Raw genomic sequence first — 22,197 nt, 5'->3', positions numbered from 1 at the left:
AGTTGCTTTCCCACCCTACCACCACTCCCTTCTCCTGGTGTGAGCCCACTGTTGGGTAGGGACTGTCTCTATATGTTGCCATCTTGTACTTCCCAAGCCCTTAGTACAGTGCTCTGCACACAGTAAGCGCTCAATACATACGATTGATTGATTGATTGAAACACTATCTAATCTTGTTTTTTTTCCAGATCAAGCTCTTCCCTGGTTCTCTTCTGACCTCTCTGGCTGATCCTTCTCCATCTCTTTTGCCAAATCCTCCTCTGCATCCCCCTCTCTGTGTGTGTCCCTGGAGGCTCTGTTCTGGATCCCTCTCCTGGCTCAATTTATTCATTCATTTATTCAATCTTAATTATTGAGCACTTACTTTGTGCAAAGTGCTTGGGAGAGTACAATGTAATAACAGACAGACTTGCTGCTCACAGCAAGCTCACAGTCTAGAGGGGGAGAAAGACATTAACATGAATAAATAAATTACAGATATACACATATATGCCTTGGGGTTGGGAGGGAGGATTAATGAAGGGAGCCCGTGAGGGTGACGCAGAAGGGAGTGGGAAAGGAGTAGGATTTAGTCAGGGAAGGCTTCTTGGAGGAGATGGGCCTTCAATAAGGCAGTGAAGTGGGGGAGAGCAGTTATCTATGATGCCTGTTTACTTGTATTGATGTCTGTCTCCCCCGCTCTAGACTGTAAACCCAGTGTGGGAAGGAACTGTCTCTATTGCTGAATCATACCTTCCAAGCGCTTAGTACAGTACTCTGCACACAGTGAGCACTCAATAAATACAATCGAATGAATGAATGACTATGAGGAGGGAGGGCATTCCAGGCCAGAGGTAGGATGGGGGCTAGAGGTCGGCGGCGAGATAGACAAGATCAAGGTACAGTAAGAAGGTTAGGAATAGAGGAATGAAATGTGCCGACTGGGATGTAGTAGGAGAGTATCGAGGTGAGGTGAGGTGGGAGGGGCCAAGGTGATTAAGTGCTTTAAAGCCATTGCTTTACAGCAATTTACATTTGCTCCCACAGCTTGGACTACCGGGTAAATCACTTAACTTCTCTGTGCCTCAGTTACCTCATCTGGAAAATGGGGATTAAGACTGTGAGCCTCACGTGAGACAAGCCGATAACCTTGCATCTACCCCAGCGCTTAGAACAGTGCTCGGCATATAGTAAGCGCTTAACAAATACCATCATTATTATTGTTATTACTATCTCTGTACAGATGACACCCAAATCCCCTTCGCTAGCCCCAACCTCTCTCTTTCTCTGCAAACTTCCATTTCCTCCTGCCTCCAGGACATCTCTACGAATATCCCACTGGCACTTCAAATTCAAAATGTCCCCAGCTGAACTCATCTTCCCTCCCAGATCCTCTCTCCTCTACTTAGCTTTCCCATCATAGTCGGCACCACCACCACCGCCCCCGTCTCAGAAGCCCTCAACCTCGGCATTGGCCTTGACTCCTCCTTCTCTTTCAATTTTCCACGGTCAGCCTGTCACCAAATCCTCCCAGTTCTTCCACCACAAGATTTCCAGGATCTACCCCTTCCATCTCCATCCGCTGGTCCAGGCACCTATAATATCAACTCAGCCTTCTGGCTGATTTCCCTGCCTCCGATCTCTCCCCTCTTCAGTCCATACTTCACTCTGCTGCCCCAATCATTTTCCTGGATTTTTTTTTAATGGTACTTATCTGTTAAGAGCTATGTGCCAGGCACTGCACAAAGCACTGGGGTAGAGCCAAGCTAATCAGGTTGGACACAGTCCATGTCCCACATGGGGCTCACGGTCTTAATGACCATTTTACAGATGAGGTAACTGAGGCACAGAGAAGTTAAGTGACTTGCCCAAGAGCCCACAACAAGAAGTGGTGGAGCCAAGATCAGAACCCAGGTCCTTCTGATTCCCAGGTCCATGCTCTATCCACTGGGCCACACTCCTCACTTGACCGTGCAGCTTTTTAATGTTGTTCTACACAAGTTTCTCCATTCCTCAAAAACCCCCAGTGGCTGCCTGTTCCTCTTCACACTCAGTATAAACCGCAAGACCCTCCATTCGTTCTCTCCTACTTTTCTCCCTTTTCTCCCCATGCACCCCAGCTCACCCTTCATTCCTCTCAAGCTCACCTACTCACTGTGCCTCATTCTCACCTCTCTCCCCACTAGTGCCTTGGACTTCTTGCTCATCCCCTTCATATTTGACAGGCCACTGCTCTCCAACTCTTCAAATCCCTTCTGACATCCCATCTCCTCCAGGACGCCATCCCCAGTCAATCTCTCATCCCCCCACTTCATATCCCCAAACTGCCACTTCCTTCAGCCCTCCCATACCACTTGAGCACTTAAAGCACTTAAGTACTCACAACTCCCTTAGCACTTGTGTACATTACTTTTCTACTCCATTACTTCCTCCTATCTGTAATTTAAGTGACTCTGGCTTGGTTGCAAGCTCCTTGAGGGCAGGGATCATGTCTAATAATAATAATAATTATGGCATTTGTTAAGCATTTATTATGTGCCAAGCACTGTTCCAAGCATTGGGGTTGGGTACAGTCCCTGCTCACACAGGGCTCACAGCCTTAATCCCCATTTTAAGATGAGAGAATTGAGGCCCAAAGAAGTGACTTGCCCAAGGTCACACAGCAGACAAGTGGTGGAACCAGGATTAGAACCCACGTCCTCTGAATCCCAAGCCCATGCTCTTGGCACAAGGCCATGCTCCTTCCCCATGTCTAATTCTATTGTATTTTCCCAAGTGCTTAATACAGTGCTCTGCACACAGTAGGTGTTCAATAAATGCAGTTGATTGATGAGGTTAGCGGCCTGGACGCCTGGGTTCCCCATCTAGCTGTAATGCTATATAATAATAATAATAATAATGATGACGGCATTTATTAAGCACTTACTATGTGCAAAGCACTGTTCTAAGTCCTGCGGAGGTTACAAGGTGATCAGGTTGTCCCACAGGGGGGCTCACAGTCTTCATCTCCATTTGACAGATGAGGGAACTGAGGCACAGAGAAGTGAAGTGACTTGCCCAAAGTCACAAAGCTGACAATTGGCGGAGCCAGGATTTGAACCCATGACCTCTGACTCCAAGGCCCGTGCTCTTTCCACTGAGCCACGCTGCTTCTCAACCTTATCTCTTCCCTCTCATCCCCCAATATCAGTACCAGCGCTTAGAACAGTGCTTTGCACATAGTAAGCGCTTAACAAATACCAGCATTATTATTATTATTATTACCAGCCCCAGAAGAATGGAATATGTGGCTTGATCAGATAATATAAAACAAAGTCATTCCCACAAGGTAAATACATACCAGTTTTTATTTTTGATATTTTAATGATCGTCACTGTTATATTGTGTTCTCCCAAGAGAACACAATATAGTACAGTGCTCTGCACACAGTAAGTGCTCAGTAAATACCATTGATTGATTTTGTTTTCTGCACTGCTGTTGTTACGCTTGTTCAAGGGACAATTGGTGAGCTAATAAGCACGTAATAGAGATTAGTTACAAGGAAAAACCATTTGAAGAAAAATGTATGTGGGAAGTGATGTATGCATAGGAGTGTCTGTATTCTTTGAGTGCCATCAATGGCACACTGAGTTTTCCTTATTGGGGGCTTGTCAAGAATGTAATTCCTGAATTATAGGAGAATTGAGTTTCTATAGACTTACATACTCCATGTGTTTATTCATTTGATTTTTCCCTACTTTCACTATCAACTCTTATCTAGATTTTTCCTCCTATTCCTGCTGAACGTATGCAATTTATGTAAACCATGAGAAGCAGCGTGGCTTAGTGGAAAGAGCCCGGGTTTAGGAGTCAGAGGTCATGGGTTCTAATCCTGGCTCCGCCACTTGTCAGCTGTGTGACTTTGGGCAAATCACTTAACTTCTCTGTGCCTCAGCTCCCTCATCTGTAAAATGGGGATGAAGACTGTGAGCCCCACGCGCTACCCCAGCGCTTAGAACAGTGCTTGGCACAGAGTAAGCACTTAACAAACACCAACATTATTATCATTATTATACCACCAAAGGGCTGCCCAAGGTTGGGTATTATACCAGACCACCTTGTTTTCAGCTAACCCGGCCCCAGGACCCCAGTCCAGTTCCAATCCAGCACCAGGGACTTTTATGCCCCTTTTGAGGGAGTTTTGTTTCAGGCACCAAGCCTCGCCGGGCTATAACTCGGATGCCGTGTTGGACTTCCCACACACCCAGGAGGGGAACGCAGAGGCTCTGGAAAAGGGGTTCAGAGCCCTCCCGCCAGAGAAATGCTCTAGGTGAGGGCTGAACTGAGCCGACACTCGCACAATGGCAGCACTTGCGATGTTGTCACGCATCGGGAGATGGCCCGATTTTTGTTGTGCCGCAAATGGCCCCCCTACTCCTGCATTAGACTCCCCGACAGCAGGGATGTGTATTTTATCATACTCTCCCCAGAAGATGCTTCATCAATACAATTGAAAGGATGAACACACAAGCCTGCCCAGCCCGTCCAGCTCCGCAGGGCCTCCTTGCATCTGCCTCCCTCTCAGCCTCAGAGTCAGGGAAGCAGCGTGGCTTAGTGGAAAGAATCTGGGCCCGGGAGTCGGAGGACCTGAGTTCGAACCCCAGCTCTACCACCTGCCTTTTGGGTCACCTTAGGCAAGTCACTTCTTGCTGCCTCAGTTTCCTCATCCGTAAAATGGGGATTTAATATCTGTTCTCCCTCCTACATACTGTGATGAGTCCTTGGTGTCCAACCTGATTATCCTGTATCTACCCCAGTGTTGTGCTTGATGTGTAGTAAGCACTTAACAAAAAAAGTGCTTAGTAAGCGCTCTATAAATACGGTTGAATGAATGAATGAAAAACCACTATCATTATTATTATCATAATCAACTGAACTAGAGAGGAAAGCCCTGTCCCTCCTCTCTCCCCTCTTTGGGCAGTAGCTGCTCTCTTTTAATCCCCTCCTAGCTGCCGACCAGGCCCTAGCCCCAGGGGAACAGTGAGTGTCTGGGACTGGGGGAGGATGAGAAGGTGGATGGCTAATCCAATTCATGGTTGGTTTTGGATCTGTGAGCTCTAGAACAGCAGCTTCCCTGTAGATACAGCTGGTGGTGGAGTGTGTGTGTGTATTTGCGGGGGGTGGGTGGGGTGTAGTGTGTGTGTGAGAAAAAGAGGAAGAGAGAAAGAGAAGGGTGTTGGGAGGGGAGAATGGGATTCTTTCATTCAATCGTATTTATCGAGCGCTTACTGTGTGCAGAGCACTGTACTAAGCGCTTGAGAGAATACAATACAACAATAAACAGACACAATCCCTGCCCACAACGTTTACAGTCTGGCGGGGCAGACATCAATACAAATAAATACAATTAAAGATATGTACATAAGTGCTGTGGGGCTGGGAGTGGGGCGGGGAGAGCAAAGGGAGCAAGTCAGGGCAACTCAGAAGGGAGTGGGAGATGAGGAAAGGTGGGGCTTAATCTGGGAAGGCCTCTTGGAGGAGATGTGCCTTGAATACGGTTTTGAAGGGGGAAAGAGTAATTGTTTGTCAGATTTGAGGAGGGAGGGAGTGCCAGGTCAGAGGCAGAGCGGGGGCTGGGGTTGGTGGTGAGAGAGGCGAGATGGAGGCACAGTGAGAAGGTCAGCACTAGAAGAGCCAAGTGATACAGATTTGCCCTGGATTAGGGTTCCTGGTCTACTCCCCTCCTCTGCCTCACTGGGCCTCTGCTTCCCTCAGGGACATCAAGCCAAGCACCCAGGCTCAGAAGGGAAATACTTTATTGGCTCATTGGTAGCGGTGGCGGGGGAGGAGTGGGGAGGAATATTCTTCCAGGGACAGGATGAGGGGTGGTGGGAAGGTGTACAGCTATGGATGGGGTAACAGAGGGCCGGGCGCAGTCTGAGGGAGTCTTCTCCCTGGCCCTGCTCAGTGCCCACATTGCCCAGTCTGTCCTCTCAGGGTGTCGTGTTTTCCGCTCTCGGCCCAGTCACCAAGGGGAGGGCGGAGGAGAAGGTTGTGCCTACCCCAAGGCGATGAGACTCAGAGAGAAGGATGGGGGCTGCTCAGATCATCTTAGTGGTAGCAATTGGTGGGAGCAGTTGGTAGCAGTTGGTCTGCAGTGCCCGACACAGGGCTCAGCAGGGGGTGGCCCACGGCTACACTACCCTGGCCTGCCCGGGCAGGGACGGCAGCTGCTGGACGGTGGCCAAGAAAGTCCGGATCTCCATGGGCTGCAGGGTGACGGTCAAGGGGTCCGGTGGAGGCGGCCCGGACTGGTGGCCACAGGCAGAGGAGTCTGACATAAGGGGAAGGAAGCAACAAGGAGTATTCTTTCTCAGGACATGGCACTCAACAAAATACAGCCCGCTCCCACTCCCGAGGGACCTGCCCCACCCCCGCAACTCTCCCCCGACCCTGCTTCGCCCCGACTCCCAAATCTGCTGTGCGGGCCCCGCCCCTAAACTCTGCACATTCTGGGACAGGGTCCATGCCCATCTGACTCCTGAGCCCTCCTCCCGGGTATCCCCCAGATCCGCCCCCCAGCTACCCAAGCCTCACTGGCACACTCTCTCCACTGCAGGCGGCTCATCTTGGCTTTGGCCTGATCGGCCCCCAGGGTGGTCTCCTCGAGGGCGGTGATGGTGAAGGTGAACAGGTCCTGGGGAAAGGAGGGAGAGGAGAGAGCGATCGACTCTGCCGGCGAGTCCAGGCCGGCAACCTGATCTGGGGGCTTTAGGGGACCGCCCCCTCCCCCCGCCCCCACCCAGGACAGCACCTGTAGGTTAAGGGTGACGGGCAGGGACAGGTTGGCACACTCCCCCGACTCAAACTGGTGCTCCAGGCGCAGGAGAACGGTGTCTGGGCCCCAGTGGGCCAAGGTCAACAGGTGAATCTGGGGTGGTAACTCTCGCTTCAGGCCCGAAAACTAGGGGAGAATCGCGGAGGCTTAGCCGGGAGGGGTGGGGGCGCTCAGCTCTCTCTCCGGTCTGTACCTGGCCCCACCCCACCTCCCTCACCTGTGTCAAGCCAAGGGTGGCTGGATGGTAGGGGGTGCCCCCATGGGGGGCCAGGAGGAGCTGGGGTGCCATGAATTCCTGCTGGGCCAGGAGCCGGTGGGCCGAGGCAGCGGACTGGGTGGGGGTCACGAGCACCAGGTGCCGCCCCCGCACCACCAACCCCTCCTGGTTTGTGCCGGGCTCCAGGAGTGGCTCCCCCACCCCTCTGTCATCATCATATAGCAGCCGCCGATGCACCTGCGAGCAGAGAGGGAGGTCAGAGGACTCAGGGCTGGATCGGGGGAGGGGAGGACAAGCACCTTCGGCTCAGAGAGGGGTCCTGGAAGGTCAGGTCACATGCTTGCTTAGCTTGCTCCCCCCCACCTCCCCTCCCTGGAATCCCGGCCCCTCTCCAGCTCTTCTTCCTTCTCCCCAGGCCCAGCACTAGAGCCTTCAAGATGGCCAGCAGCCGGTGGTGGGGAGCAAGGCGCCTCCCCACAACCCTCAGCCCAGAGGTGCTCACCATGAGCTCCAGAGACCCCTCCCGGAGACTGCTGCCTCCTTGGGAGCGATCGGTCAGCACGCTCAGCTGCACTTGCTTGTCCTAAGGGTCAGAGGAATGGAGGGGAGCGATTGGGGCAGAATCTGGGGCGAGCTCAAGGGGTCGGATCATCTCCCTCCCCTTTCCCACCCTCTTCCACCCAGCAAAAACAGAGAGAAAAGGCAGGACCAGGGAGGTGAGGGGAATGGACACCCTGGTGCTTGGGAGTCTCTATATGTTGCCAACTTGTACTTCCCAAGCGCTTAGTACAGTGCTCTGCACACAGTAAGCGCTCAATAAATACGAAATACGATTGATGATGATGAGTCCCAGGCCTGTGCCCTAACCCCATGCAGCAGACAAATGGCAGCAAACCTTGTGACTCCCAGGCCCGTACCCCATCCCTATGCAGCAGACAAATGGCAGCAAACCTTGTGACTCCCAGGCCCGTACCCCATCCCTATGCAGCAGAAACCTTGTGACTACCTTTTAGACTGTGAGACCACTGTTGGGTAGGGACTGTCTCTATATGTGGCCAACTTGGACTTCCCAAGTGCTTAGTACAGTGCTCTGCACACAGTAAGCGCTCAATAAATACGACTGATGATGATGACTCCCAGGCCCGTGCCCTAACCCCATGTAGCAAACAAATGGCAGCAAACCTTGTGACTCCCAGGCCCGTGCCCTAACCCCATGCAGCAGACACATGGCAGCAAACCTTGTGACTCCCAGGCCCGTACCCCATCCCTATGCAGCAGAAACCTTGTGACTACCTTTTAGACTGTGAGACCACTGTTGGGTAGGGACTGTCTCTATATGTGGCCAACTTGGACTTCCCAAGCGCTTAGTACAGTGCTCTGCACACAGTAAGCGCTCAATAAATACGATTGATGATGATGACTCCCAGGCCCGTGCCCTAACCCCATGTAGCAGACAAATGGCAGCAAACCTTGTGACTACCAGGCCCGTACCCCATCCCTATGCAGCAGACAAATGGCAGCAAACCTTGTGACTCCCAGGCCCATGCCCCATCCCTATGCAGCAGAAACTTTGTGACTACCTTTTAGACTGTGAGCCCACTGTTGGGTAGGGACTGTCTCTATATGTTGCCAACTTGTACTTCCCAAGTGCTTAGTACAGTGCTCTGCACACAGTAAGCGCTCAATAAATACGATTGATGATGATGACTACCAGGCCCGTGCCCTAACCCCATGCAGCAGACAAATGGCAGCAAACCTTGTGACTCCCAGGCCCGTACCCCATCCCTATGCAGCAGACAAATGGCAGCAGACCTTGTGACTCCCAGGCCCGTACCCCAACCCTATGCAGCAGAAACCTTGTGACTACCTTTTAGACTGTGAGCCCACTGTTGGGTAGGGACTGTCTCTATATGTTGCCAACTTGTACTTCCCAAGCGCTTAGTACAGTGCCCTGCAAACAGTAAGCACTCAATAAATACGATTGATGATGATGACTCCCAGGCCCGTGCCCTAACCCCATGCAGCAGACAAATGGCAGCAAACCTTGTGACTACCAGGCCCGTACCCCATCCCTATGCAGCAGACAAATGGCAGCAAACCTTGTGACTCCTGGGCGCATGCCCCATCCCTATGCAGCAGAAACCTTGTCACTACCTTTTAGACTGTGAGCCCACTGTTGGGTAGGGACCGTCTCTATATGTTGCCAACTTGTACTTCCCAAGTGCTTAGTACAGTGCTCTGCACACAGTAAGCGCTCAATAAATACGATTGATGATGACGACTACCAGGCCCGTGCCCTAACCCCATGCAGCAGACAAATGGCAGCAAACCTTGTGACTACCAGACCCGTACCCCATCCCTATGCAGCAGACAAATGGCAGCAAACCTTGTGACTCCCAGGCCCATGCCCCATCCCTATGCAGCAGAAACCTGTGACTACCTTTTAGACTGTGAGCCCACTGTTGGGTAGGGACTGTCTCTATATGTTGCCAACTTGGACTTCCCAAGCGCTTAGTACAGTGCTCTGCACACAGTAAGCGCTCAATAAATACGATTGATGATGATGACTACTAGGCCCGTGCCCTAACCCCATGCAGCAGACAAATGGCAGCAAACCTTGTGACTACCAGGCCAGTACCCCATCCCTATGCAGCAGACAAATGGCAGCAAACCTTGTGACTCCCAGGCCCATGCCCCATCCCTATGCAGCAGAAACCTGTGACTACCTTTTAGACTGTGAGACCACTGTTGGGTAGGGACTGTCTCTATATGTTGCCAACTTGGACTTCCCAAGCGCTTAGTACAGTGCTCTGCACACAGTAAGCGCTCAATAAATACGACTGATGATGATGACTCCCAGGCCCGTGCCCTAACCCCATGCAGCAGACAAATGGCAGCAAACCTTGTGACTCCCAGGCCCATGCCCCATCCCTATGCAGCAGAAACCTTGTGACTACATTTTAAATTGTGAGCCCACTGTTGGGTAGTGACCGTCTCTATAAGTTGCCAACTTGGACTTCCCAAGTGCTTAGTACAGTGCTCTGCAAACAGTAAGCGCTCAATTAATACGATTGATGATGATGACTACCAGGCCCGTGCCCTAACCCCATGTAGCAGACAAATGGCAGCAAACCTTGTGACTCCCAGGCCCATACCCCAACCCTATGCAGCAGACAAATGGCAGCAAACCTTGTGACTCCCAGGCCCATGCCCCATCCCTATGCAGCAGAAACTTTGTGACTACCTTTTAGACTGTGAGCCCACTGTTGGGTAGTGACTGTCTCTATATGTTGCCAACTTGGACTTCCCAAGTGCTTAGTACAGTGCTCTGCACACAGTAAGCACTCAATAAATACGATTGATGATGATGACTCCCAGGCCCGTGCCCTAACCCCACGCAGCAGACAAATGGCAGCAAACCTTGTGACTACCAGGCCAGTACCCCATCCCTATGCAGCAGACAAATGGCAGCAAACCTTGTGACTCCCAGGCCCGTACCCCATCCCTATGCAGCAGAAACCTTGTGACTACCTTTTAGACTGTGAGCCCACTGTTGGGTAGGGACTGTCTCTATATGTTGCCAACTTGTACTTCCCAAGCGCTTAGTACAGTGCTCTGCACACAGTAAGCGCTCAATAAATACGATTGATGATGATGACTACCAGGCCCGTGCCCTAACCCCATGCAGCAGACAAATGGCAGCAAACCTTGTGACTCCCAGGCCCGTACCCCATCCCTATGCAGCAGACAAATGGCAGCAAACCTTGTGACTCCCAGGCCCATGCCACATCCTTATGCAGCAGAAACCTTGTGACTACCTTTTAGACTGTGAGCCCACTGTTGGGTAGGGACTGTCTCTATATGTTGCCAACTTGGACTTCCCAAGCGCTTCGTACAGTGCTCTGCACACAGTAAGCGCTCAATAAATATGATTGATGATGATGACTCCCAGGCCCGTGCCCTAACCCCATGCAGCAGACAAATGGCAGCAAACCTTGTGACTACCAGGCCCGTACCCCATCCCTATGCAGCAGAGAAATGCCAGCAAACCTTGTGACTTCCAGGCCCATGCCCCATCCCTATGCAGCAGAAACCTTGTGACTACCTTTTAGACTGTGAGCCCACTGTTGGGTAGGGTCTGTCTCTATATGTTGCCAACTTGTACTTCCCAAGCGCTTAGTACAGTGCTCTGCACACAGTAAGCGCTCAATAAATACGATTGATGATGATGACGATGATGATGGGATGGGGAGAAAGGTGGTGGTGGGCTTGGGTTGGCGGGGAGGTGAAGAGGAAGGGGGCCTGGCCGAGGGGAGGGAGGAGGCCTGGGGCCGGTACCTTGATGTAGATACGACTGTTGACGGGATAATAGTTTCCGGCCACGGGCTCCGTCTGGTTTAGGTTCCAGCTGGGCCGGTGGTCATACCTTGGGCGGGAGGAAGAGGTAGGTGTCAGAGGAGCCCTTGGGCCGGGGCCTAGCCTTGCCCTTTAAGGACCCCCGGAGGGTGGGCGGGGGGGGCATCTCAGGCAGGAGTCCAGCTGGTGGAGGTCACAAAAAGGAGAGGGACAGGAATGTGGGGGTGGCTCCTGGGCAGCAGCTATGACCCCCACAGGTCCCCCGCCCCCCCCCCCCTGCATCGCCCCACCCCCAAACACAGACCTCCGCTCCAGGATCTCCCGGCCATTGCTGTCCGTATAGAAGCGCAGCTTGCTCTCCAGGGGTGTGTCGAAGCGGCTGATGACCTCCTTACCCCAGCCATCCCTGTGGGGAGATCAGGTGAGACCCTGCCCCCGGCCAGCCCCGGTCCAGCTCCCCCGCCCCCTCCCCCAAGCCCGTCACTCACTCGACGGGCAGGGGTCCCACCGTCCACTCCAGCTCCACGTGCCGCTGCCCAGGTCGCAGCCGGACCACCTGGGAGCACCAGGCCGAGAAGTTCTGATAAACTTCCTGAACCAGCGGCGTCTGGGGGGAGGAAGTGGGGTGAGGGAGCTGAGTCTGGGCCACACCCCTGGAAGTCAGGCACTCAGCACCCCAGATTTCATAGCAGCCCAAAGACACCTTGGCCAGCCTGCTTCCCGCGTCCCCAACCCAACCCCTCTTCCTACCATTGGCCCCATACCTGCAGGAGCTGGGTCTGCACACGGCCCCTGGGACTCACAGGGAATGGCTCAGAGCGGTTGGGTCTGAAGATGTAGGCGCCTGAGGCCTGGGCACTCTGGGCATTGCCAACGCTAGCGTTGTACCTGAGGTGGGAGTGTCAACTTGCCCCCCTCCGACCCCACCCCGTCCCCTCACGGTCCAAAGCCAGAGCCACGTCTGGGCCAGGCAACTCCAGGTCCCGGAGAGGAGACGGGCAAATCCCACCCCCTCGCCTCACCCCTGCGCTCACCAGTAGAAGGCCTGGCTGACTGGCAGGGAGATGTCCGAGTCCAGGTTCTGGATCTCACTCAACAGCCCGGTAACAGGATCAAAGAGGACCCGGAGATGCTGGGGGTGGGAGCAGACGGCAATAACAGTCAGCGCTGTGGTACTTGCTAAGCGCTTATCTGTGCCCAGCACGGTCCTAAGCGCTGTGGCGCTAAGACACAAGTTAACTGGGACGGACACAGTCCCTGTCTCCCATGGGGCTCAAAGTCTTTTTATGAGCAAGTTGAGGCACAGAGAAGTTAAGTGACTGGCCCAAGGTCACGCAGCAGGGAAGTGGCAGGGTCGGGCACCGAACCCAGGTCCCTCTGACTCCCAGGTCAGAGATCTTTCCACCAGGCCACGCTGCCTCGGGGCAGACAGGTTGAAAGCCGGAGCGACTGTGCCTACTTCACGGGTTGCTGCTGTTTGTCCTCCTCCTCCTCCGTCCCCCTCCCCTCCACCTTCCCCTTTCCCCTCCTCACCTCATTCTGAATCTGCTGGGGCTGGGTCACAAGGAGGGGCTCGGAGGCCCGAGAAGAGGGGACCCGGCTGGTGACAGAGGTCACGGTGTAAATGCTGAAGCCAAGGGCAGGAGCAGAGGCCAAGAAGAGGAGCTCCCGGGGGGCGGCTCCCTGGTCTCCCCTCACCGCCCGGGTGGAATTAGACACAGGCACCACCTGGCGAGAAGGAAGCGGGTTCAGTGGGGCGGGGAGGGGGGAAGGGAGGAGTCGTTAGCCCCAGAGAAGAAAGCCCTCCTCCCGCCTGTTCCTCCAGGAGCAGCAAGCAGACTCCAAGGGGATCCAGCAAAGCGGGGGTGAGGGGCCTGCTTCCTGCCTCCACGCACCTGACTGGGGACGGGCTGTCCGCCAGGGTCCCGCACCTTATAGGCGGTGCCGTTCACGGGCAGTCGCACGGGCCAGCTCACCCGCCGGCCCAAAGGATTGTAGAGGATGGTGTGGAACTGCGGGAACAGTGGGACGAGGCAGGGACTCAGACCTGCCCGGCCCCACCCTCCCGGGACCCCCAGCACCCAAGTCCCGTTCCCCCCACACCCAGTGGCTCACACTGGCAGCCCCCTCGCTCAGGGGACAGACGCTGATGTTGAGTCCGTGGCAGAAGGTGAAATCCATCTTGGTGCGTCCCAGGCTGGCCAGCGCGTTGCTCACCACCACCTGAGACGCGTATCGGTCACTGGGGGTGGGGGGGGGGGCTCCCACCTCCCCGCCGGCCCCTTGAAGAGGTGGGCACACCTGGCACGACTTCCAGCCTCTTGCCAGTTGCCAAGCGTAGTCGTCGGCCACATGCTGTTTGGAGGTGCCGCTGACGGCGTCGTGGTGCTGGGCCACAGCCATGGCCTCTCCTAGCGGGTGGGGGCAGAGAGAGAGAGGGGTGGGCAAGGGGGACGGTAAACGCGACGGGCCAGAGAGGGGGAGGGAAGGAGGTGGGATTTCTCCGCCCCGCCCGCGACCATATCACTCACTGAGCAGGCTGCTGTCTCCCGATCCATAGGGTCCCGCCACGGCTGCTGGCCCTGCCAGCACCTCCAGCTGGTTACACACCTGGGGAAGATGGGGATGGGAGTGGTGAGCGCAAATCCCCGGCCGAACCCGGCCAGAATCGGCAGGGCGGATGCGGTCGAGCGGGGCCCCGGGACCGGTGAGCTCGACTGCTAACCCTCGACCCCAAAGGGGGTGGAGGGGGCGGGGGTGGAGGGAGACCGCTGCAGTCCAGGAGTGGGAGGGATCTAATGCTCTTAGTGGGTGGAGAGGTGAGGTCCACAGGGGTCTGTGGGAAAGAGAAGGGGGTAAGGAAAATCGAGGGCTGGGTATTGGGGGCGAAGAGGGGTCTCGTAGCCTCAGGAATGTGGAGACGGGGGAACTGGCAGGAGGCCTGACCTGTAGCTCCGAGAGGAGGAAGGAGATATTTGGTGGCGGGGAGGGATGCAGGGGGTTCCCCTAGGCTGTCGGCTCCTTGTGGGCAGGGATCGGGTCTACCAACTCGGTTGTACTGTATTCTCCCAAGAGCTCAGTACAGAGCTCTACACACGGTAAGCGTTCAGTAAATACCACTGACTGAAGCTTCGACTCCCGCTGCCCCCGGCCCGTCCCCACCTGCAAGAAGTTGTTGCTGAGCCGCTCGTAGCGTTTGAGGGCGGGGCGGCTGGTGAAGTATCCTGTCCAGAACTGGTGGGGGCCGTCCGCATACGGGAAGAAGTCATCCCGCTTCAAGGACCTGGAGGATGGGGTAGGGCTCGTCCCGCTTCCCACTTGCTCCCCACCAACTCCAACCCGGAGACACTCCGTCCTGCCCCCACCCAGCCCTTGCCTCCTGGACCTCAGGCCTGGCTCCCACCCTCTCACCCTGGCCCTAGGTCCCCTGTCCCTCCCGCACCTCCTCGTTACCAGGTCAAGTTGGCTTTGTTGAGCGCCCCGAGGTAGCAGCTTGGAGTGGAGTAGAGGACGTGGACCCGGCTACCATTTTGCTGCTGGAGACGGAGAGAGCGGAGCGAGTGTGGAGAGGGGGTTGGGGCTGATGATACTAGGGGGGAGGGCAAGGGAAAAAGAGCACTGGGGCCCAATTAAAAACCACGGCATGGGGGCCTCACTCCAGGTACCTCTGGCACCCCCTCAGCCCTCCTCCGTTGGGCAAATCACTCAACTCCTCTGTCAAATGGGGATGAAAAACCTGTTCTCCCTTCCCTTTAAACTGTGAACCCCACGTGGGACAGGGTCTGTGTTCGACCAGATTGAACCTGTACCGACCCCAGCACTTAGTACGGCTCTTGACACACGAGACACTTAACGAACACCACAATCATTATTATATTATATCATTATTACATTGGGAACAGCCTGGCTTAGTGGAAAAAGCACGGGCTTGGGAGCTGTAGGTCACGGGTTCTAATCCCAGCTCCGCCACTTATCAGCTGTGTGACTTTGGGCAAGTCACTTAACTGCTCTGCGCCTCAGTTACCTCATCTGAAAAATGGGGATTAAGACTGTGAGCCCCACGTGGACAACCTGATTACCCCAGCGCTTAGAACAGTGCTTGGCACATAGTAAGTGCTTAACAAATACCATAATCATTATTATTATTATTACTATTACCCCCCCAGAGGTTAGATCAGTGCTTGGCACGCAGTAAGCGCTTAACAAATACCATCATTATTATCATCATCATCACTAGTAACTCTCTGACCTGGGCGTTTACAAGGCGGATCAGCTTATCCATATTCTTGAACCACAGGTTGGCATTCTCATAGTGGAAATCGGAGCCCATGGTCATGACGATGTGGTTAGTGCGGTAGTGCGTGGCCTGAGGGGGGCAGAGTGAGACGGGGAGGGAGGTAAAGGACAGAAGGAGGGAGCTACCAGCCCCCTCCTTCCCCTCCCACCCCATGTGTGTGCGTGCACACACATACACACACACACGCATGCATCCCTACTGTAAGATGGCTGTACAGCCCCTACTTCCAGAGTTCAACTCTCCTAGACGGTGGGAGGGCCCAGAGCCCACACCCCATTGCCCCCCTATAGGTGTCCAGCCTTGCCCCCACGGCTCCCCGACCTGGGTGGCGGCTGTCTTGAGGAAGTAGGTGACCAGCTCGTCAGCGTTGTACTCCGGGCTCCCGGGATCGTCCATCACAGGGTTGTCAGAGCAGAGCACGTCCCAGCACAAGCCCAGTGGGGGATTGTAACCATTGGGGAGGATGCCTGGGGGCGTCGACTGGTTAGGCCTCGCTTGGCCCTCCCCCCGACTACCTCTGCTCCCACCTCCACCCGCTGCATGGGGCACTCACTGGTGAAGAGGTCGGCAGCGGGAGGCTCCAGGCTGGCACTCGCCCTCCAGATCTGCTCCATCTCCTGCTTGCTTTCCCGGTTCTTCTTGTCCTGGTAGTCCAGGCGACCGAAGAAGTAGCCATCAAAACCCATCTAGAAGGGGAGGGGAGGGGCTTTCAGAGCCAGTTCACTGGGCTGGGGTGGGGGGAGAGAAGAGAGAAGAGAGAAGGGAGAAAAGAGAGAGAGAGAGAGAGAGAGAGAGAGAGAGAGAGAGAGAGAGAGAGAGAGAGAGAGAGTGCGTGTGTGTATAAAAGTTGTGGGATCAGCCTTTTATATACACATATATATATATACATATATACAATATATACCTTTTATATATATATGTGAGAAGCAGCGTGGCTCAGTGGAAAGAGCAAGGGCTTTGGAGTTAGAGGTCATAGGTTCAAATCCTGGCTCCGCCACTTGTCAGCTGTGTGACTTTGGGCAAGTCACTTCACTTCTCTGGGCCTCAGTTACCTCATCTGTCAAATGGGGATTAAGACTGTGAGCCCCCCGTGGGACAACCTGATCACCTTGTAACCTCCCCAGCGCTTAGAACAGTGCTTTGCACATAGTAAGCGCTTAGTAAATGTCATCATTATATGGGAATGGTCCAGAAGGGGGAATGGTCCAGAGCAGTGCACCAATAAAACCAATTTCCTGTTCCAGTTCTGATGATTACAAAGCGGAAGCTAAGAGCCCAGGCATGGGAGTCTGAAGGACCTGGGTTCTAATCTCAACTCCACCATCTCCCTGCAGCGTGGCCTTGGGTCAAGTCACTTAACTGCTCCAGGCCTCAGTTGCCTCATCTGTAAAGTGGGTATTAAGGACCTGTTCTCCCTCCCGCTTAGACCGAGTCCCTTGTTGGGGCAGGAATTGTGTCCAATCTGACTGTCGTGTATTTACCCCAGCGCTCAGTACAGTGCTTGGCCCTTAGTAAGCACCTAACAAATACTGCAGTTATTTCCTTTTGTTCTCGTCGGACCCCACGACAGAGCTGGGGCTGAGCTGCCCTTTCCGGGACTGGGGTATGCATTGGGTTTCGCTCTCTCCCACGTGCATGTGTGAGTGTGGGAGGTCAGGGAGAACGGAGAGCGGAGAACAAGGCCGGGCGGGCCAGACCTGGGCGAAGAGCGAAGCCTGCTCCCGGGAGTGGCCGAAGGGGTCGATGTGCCAGGCGGCCCGAGGCCGGCCGCAGCTCCCAAATGTGCGCTTCAGGAAGCGCAGCCCCAGGCTTAGCTGGTCGATGATGGCGTTGTAGTGGCTCGCCGCCTCGTCGTTCATGCACCAGCCGCCGTTGGCAAACTCTAGCCTCCCTGCGGGCAGTCAGGGGAGCCCCAGGGGGACTGGGCAAGGAAGGAGGGACCCCCCCCCCCACCACACCCCCCCGAAGATGCTCAGTCACCTTCATTCAGCCGGACACCCACCCTCCCACCTAGCCAGCATGTCCACCCTCGCCCTCCTCCCCGTCGGAACCGAGTGCCACGGCCCAGGTCTCCAGGATGACCTGCCGCGCTGGCCCCCGGCCCTTCCGGCCACTCACCCTGGTCCACTAGTTCCCGCACCGCCTTTTGCATCTGGGGCGTCTGCTGGTGCCACCACTGGGCGAAGAAGGCGACCTCCACATACACGAAGCGCCGCGTGGGATCAGCCAGAAGAGCGGGCACCACCGAATCCAAGATGTACTGCACCCCCGCGTGCTGGATGTCATTCCGCGCTACAGGTACCAAAGAGCCCGGCTGCTCAGACCATGCCGACTCTCCCCGTCGGGCAGTGCTGAGCAGGGACAATCCACTTAGGACTGCGTAACGGGGAGAGGAGGGGACAAGCCAGCCCCCTAGTCTCCCCCCAGCATTCTTCCCCTCCCCTGGTAGATTCCTGGGTGAGCCAGTCTTAGCCCAATACAGCAGAGGTAGCAATGATAGGATTTATTGAGCAGCCCAAACTAAAGGCTTGGGAGGTCCAAAGCAAGCCAAGGGACACATGCTAACGGGCCCTTTAGCTAGGCTAGAGCCAGCCACTGGACGATTGGCTCGGGCTCCAGCTAAAAGGTTATATCTTTCCAGACCCGGGCACCCCCGGGATGCTGGTGGAACTTGTGTGCACATAATAATAAAATAATGATGGCATATATTAAGTGCTTACTATGTGCAAAGCACTGTTCTAAGCACTGGGGAAGTTACAAGATGATCAGTTTGTCCCACGGGGGGCTCACAGTCTTCATCCCCATTTTACAGATGAGGTCACTGAGGCACAGAGAAGTTAAGTGACTTGCCCAAAGTCACCGAGCTGACAATTGGCAGAGCTGGGATTTGAACCCATGACCTCTGACTCCAACGCCAATGCTCTTTTCCACTGAGCCACGCTGCTCAGGGGCCTGGTAAATAATAATAATAATAATAATAATAACGATCTGGTACTTAAGCACTTACTATGTGCCAAGCACTGTTCTAAGTGCTGGGGTAGATACCAGTTAATCAGGTTGGACACAGTCCCTTGTCCCACATTGGACTCACACTCTTAATCCCCATTTTTTTTTTTACAGATGAGGTAACCGAGGCACTGAGAAGTGAAGTGTCTCGGCCAAGATCTCACAGCAGACACGTGGCAGAGCCGGGATTAGAACCCAGATCCTTCTGACTCCCAGGCCTGTGTTCTATCCACTAGGCCACACTGCTTCTCGTGGTAGATATGCAGACAATAATGCCCAGAAGCTCCAGCACGCCAGGCAAGGTTGCAGAGTTGTGCAAGGTTCCCATTTTTGATTCCCAGAAACCTTGCTCTGGTCCGTCCCTCCCCAGAACCCTTCCTGGGCCCCTCACCTCTTTCCCCACTCCCCCAAGCCTGACTTGAACCCTGCCTCCCTGCAGCCCAAGGCCCCCGGTTTTCACCAGCGGGGGATTTCGCCCGCTTCTCTCTGACCCCCAAAGCCAAAAGGAACAATAGCGACAGAACTCGGGACTGCCAGACTGAGGGATCCAACGCCCCTGGTTTCCTCTTTTAAAAGCTGGGGTGGCTCTCTCTTTGGGCCTGAGGGGACAGGGGACGGGGATGGGGGTCAAGGGGACTGGCCAGCCTCTTACCTCCATAGAAATACTGGTCCACAGTCTTGAGCCAGCCGACGTCATCGTGAGTGTGAGGGAGGAGGTGGACATTGAGCATGGAGGGCTGAGTGGCTGGGCAGGACTGGGAAGAGAGAGCAGAGATCTCTGGTCCCACTCGCCAAATGAAAGTGCCACAGAGACAGAGCCAAACCCACAAGCTTACAGCCCTGGTGCCCCAAACCCTGGAGGGCAGGAGTGGAGGAAACGGGAGGGAATCCACTCAGAGAGTTACTGAGGTCAGGAATCACCCAGACCATCTGCTTCTTCCACCTACCCCACCACTCGGGAAAACCTCAGGGGTTTCTCTCTTCACTGTCTTCCAGCTCTACAGCTTTTCTCCTGGGCAGAGAGAAGTTCACCGCCCTCCTTCTGGCCCGTGCAGGCCCTCTTTCCCCAGAGGAAAGAGGCAACGAGGCCCCCCAGATATATGGCGAGCCAGTCCTGAGAGCCCTGCCTGTGCCCATCTCTACCCAATAGAAGAGTTGATCCATGTTTCCCTGAATGACCCTGGGCTACCTGCTCTCATCCTCTCCTCTGCTGCAGCCCTAGGGCCTACCCATTCATTCATTAAGTAGTACTTATTAAATAAATAGAATTACAGATATATACACACATCAAAACAAGTAATCAGGCATCAATATAAACAGAATTATAGATATGTACATATATTCACAAGTGCTGAGGGGCAGGGAGACGGGGCGGGGGGGAAGAGCAAAGGGAGCGAGTTGGGGGCGACATGGTGGGGGGGCTTAGTCTGGGAAGGCCTCTTGGAGGAGATGAGCCTTCAGTAGGGCTTTGAGCGGGGGGGGGAGTGTGATTGTTTGGCAGGTTTGAGGAGGGAGGGCAGGCCAGAGGTAGGAAGTGAGCCAGGGGTCGACGGCAGGACAGATAAGATGGAGGCACAGTGAGAAGGTTAGCACCAGGGGAGCGGAGTGAGTGGGCTGGGATGTAGGAGAGAAGGGAGGTGAGGTAGGAAGGGGCAAAGTGTGGGAGGCTTTGAAGCCAATAGTGACGAGTTTTTGTTCAATACTGAGGTTGTTAGGCAACCACTAGAGATTTTTGAGGAGGGGTATGACATGCCCAGAACGTTTCTGTAGAAAGATAATCCGGGCAGCGGAGTGAAGTATGGACTGAATTGGGGAGATACAGGAGGTGGGGAGGTCAGAAAGGAGGCTGATGGGCTAGGCGGGCTAGGATGAGTGACTGTACCCAGGGCTACCCACTCCTCTGCCGGCCAAGCAGGTGAAGACAGAGCTGGGGGTCCGAGCTCTCAAATGAGTGGGTGCCCAGGGTTTTTTTATACTATCCCGTCAGAAAGCAGAGGCAGCCTTCCCCCACGGGGCACTCGATGAATCAGTGTTAGTCCCTTCAAGGCCCTACTGAGAGCTCACCTCCTCCAGGAGGCCTTCCCAGACTGAGCCCCCTCCTTCCCCTCTCCGTCCCCCCCGCCTTACCTCCTTCCCTTCCCCACAGCACCTGTATATATGTATATACGTTTGTACATATTTCTTACTCGATTTATTTATTTTACTTGGACATATCTATTCTATTTATTTTATTTAGGTAGTATGATTGGTTTTGCTCTCTGTCTCCCCCTTCTAGACTGTGAGCCCACTGTTGGGGAGGGACCGTCTCTCGATGTTGCCAACTTGCACTTCTCCCTTCAAGGCCCTACTGAGAGCTCACCTCCTCCAGGAGGCCTTCCCAGACTGAGCCCCCTCCTTCCCCTCTGCCTTGCCTCCTTCCCTTCCCCACAGCACCTGTATATATGTCTGTACACATTTCTTACTCGATTTATTTATTTATTTTACTCGGACATATCTATTCTATTTATTTTATTTAGGTAGTATGATTGGTTTTGCTCTCTGTCTCCCCCTTCTAGACTGTGAGCCCACTGTTGGGGAGGGACCGTCTCTCGATGTTGCCAACTTGCACTTCTCCCTTCAAGGCCCTACTGAGAGCTCACCTCCTCCAGGAGGCCTTCCCAGACTGAGCCCCCTCCTTCCCCTCTCCATCCCCCCTGCCTTACCTCCTTCCCTTCCCCACAGCACCTGTATATATGTATATACGTCTGTACACGTTTCTTACTCCGTTTATTTATTTTACTTGGACATATCTATTTTCTTTTGTTAACATGATTGGTTTTGCTCTCTGTCTCCCCCTTCTAGACTGTGGGCCCACTGTTGGGGAGGGACCGTCTCTAGATGTTGTCAACTTGGGCTTCCCAAGCGCTCAATACGATTGATTGATTGATTGTCATTGGGCCCTCCTAATCCACTCCCCTCCACGGGATCTAACAGGCTCCGGCCTGGTTGTGGGTCGGGCCCGGGTCCACCCACTCTGGCGTACTGGACTCTCCCAAGCGCTCAGTACAGGGTCCTGCGCCACGGATCGCCTGGTGGCCCCAGCCGGGCTAATGGTCTCACCTCGTAGCCGCACCCACACGCGTCCCTCGCCGTCAGCAGCAACGGCAGCAGCAGCAGCAGCAGGGGCGACGGGGGCGACGGCGGTAGTCGTCCCCCTAGCCCCGCTCGGCCACTCGCCATCACGCCCCGGCCAGCTCTAGTCTGGACGGCCGGCGCCTGACCACCCCCCCACCACCCGAGGCCCCGCCCCCGGGGCTCCCACCCGACCAATCACGGAGCGGCAAGGGGGCGGGGCCATCCCGGGGACCAATGAGGCGGCTCCTCTCCCGGCAGCCCGGGCCTTTGCGTCCAGGAAGTGCCGACAAGTAATACTGATGATGACGGGATTTGTTAAGCGCTTACTATGTGCCAAGCACTGTGGGAGACACCAGGTCATCAGGTTGGCCCACAGTCTTCACCCCCATTTTCCAGAGGAGGAAACTGAGG

At 54.8% G+C, this 22,197-nt stretch overlaps 1 protein-coding gene across 1 annotated transcript; it reads right to left on the bottom strand.

Moving 5' to 3' along the window:
* Nucleotides 1–5,757: 5,757 nt before the first annotated feature.
* MAN2B1 (mannosidase alpha class 2B member 1) lies at nucleotides 5,758–21,891 on the bottom strand. Its single transcript, XM_038771275.1, has 24 exons — nucleotides 21,772–21,891; nucleotides 19,325–19,427; nucleotides 17,785–17,958; nucleotides 17,364–17,557; nucleotides 16,220–16,352; nucleotides 15,988–16,133; nucleotides 15,619–15,735; nucleotides 14,823–14,905; nucleotides 14,532–14,652; nucleotides 13,901–13,979; nucleotides 13,671–13,780; nucleotides 13,485–13,592; nucleotides 13,265–13,381; nucleotides 12,903–13,097; nucleotides 12,404–12,501; nucleotides 12,134–12,257; nucleotides 11,858–11,976; nucleotides 11,674–11,775; nucleotides 11,352–11,439; nucleotides 7,516–7,596; nucleotides 7,014–7,250; nucleotides 6,773–6,922; nucleotides 6,556–6,655; nucleotides 5,758–6,292 (listed from the first exon to the last, which is right to left on the bottom strand). The coding sequence occupies exons 1-24, from the start codon at nucleotides 21,889–21,891 to the stop codon at nucleotides 6,153–6,155; spliced, it is 3,039 nt and encodes a 1,012-aa protein (XP_038627203.1). The 3' UTR covers nucleotides 5,758–6,152.
* Between the last annotated feature and the right edge of the window lie 306 nt (nucleotides 21,892–22,197).

Source organism: Tachyglossus aculeatus, chromosome X2 (assembly GCF_015852505.1).
Source record: "Tachyglossus aculeatus isolate mTacAcu1 chromosome X2, mTacAcu1.pri, whole genome shotgun sequence".
NCBI lineage: Eukaryota > Metazoa > Chordata > Mammalia > Monotremata > Tachyglossidae > Tachyglossus > Tachyglossus aculeatus.
This window is presented reverse-complemented; position numbering and strand designations above follow the sequence as displayed.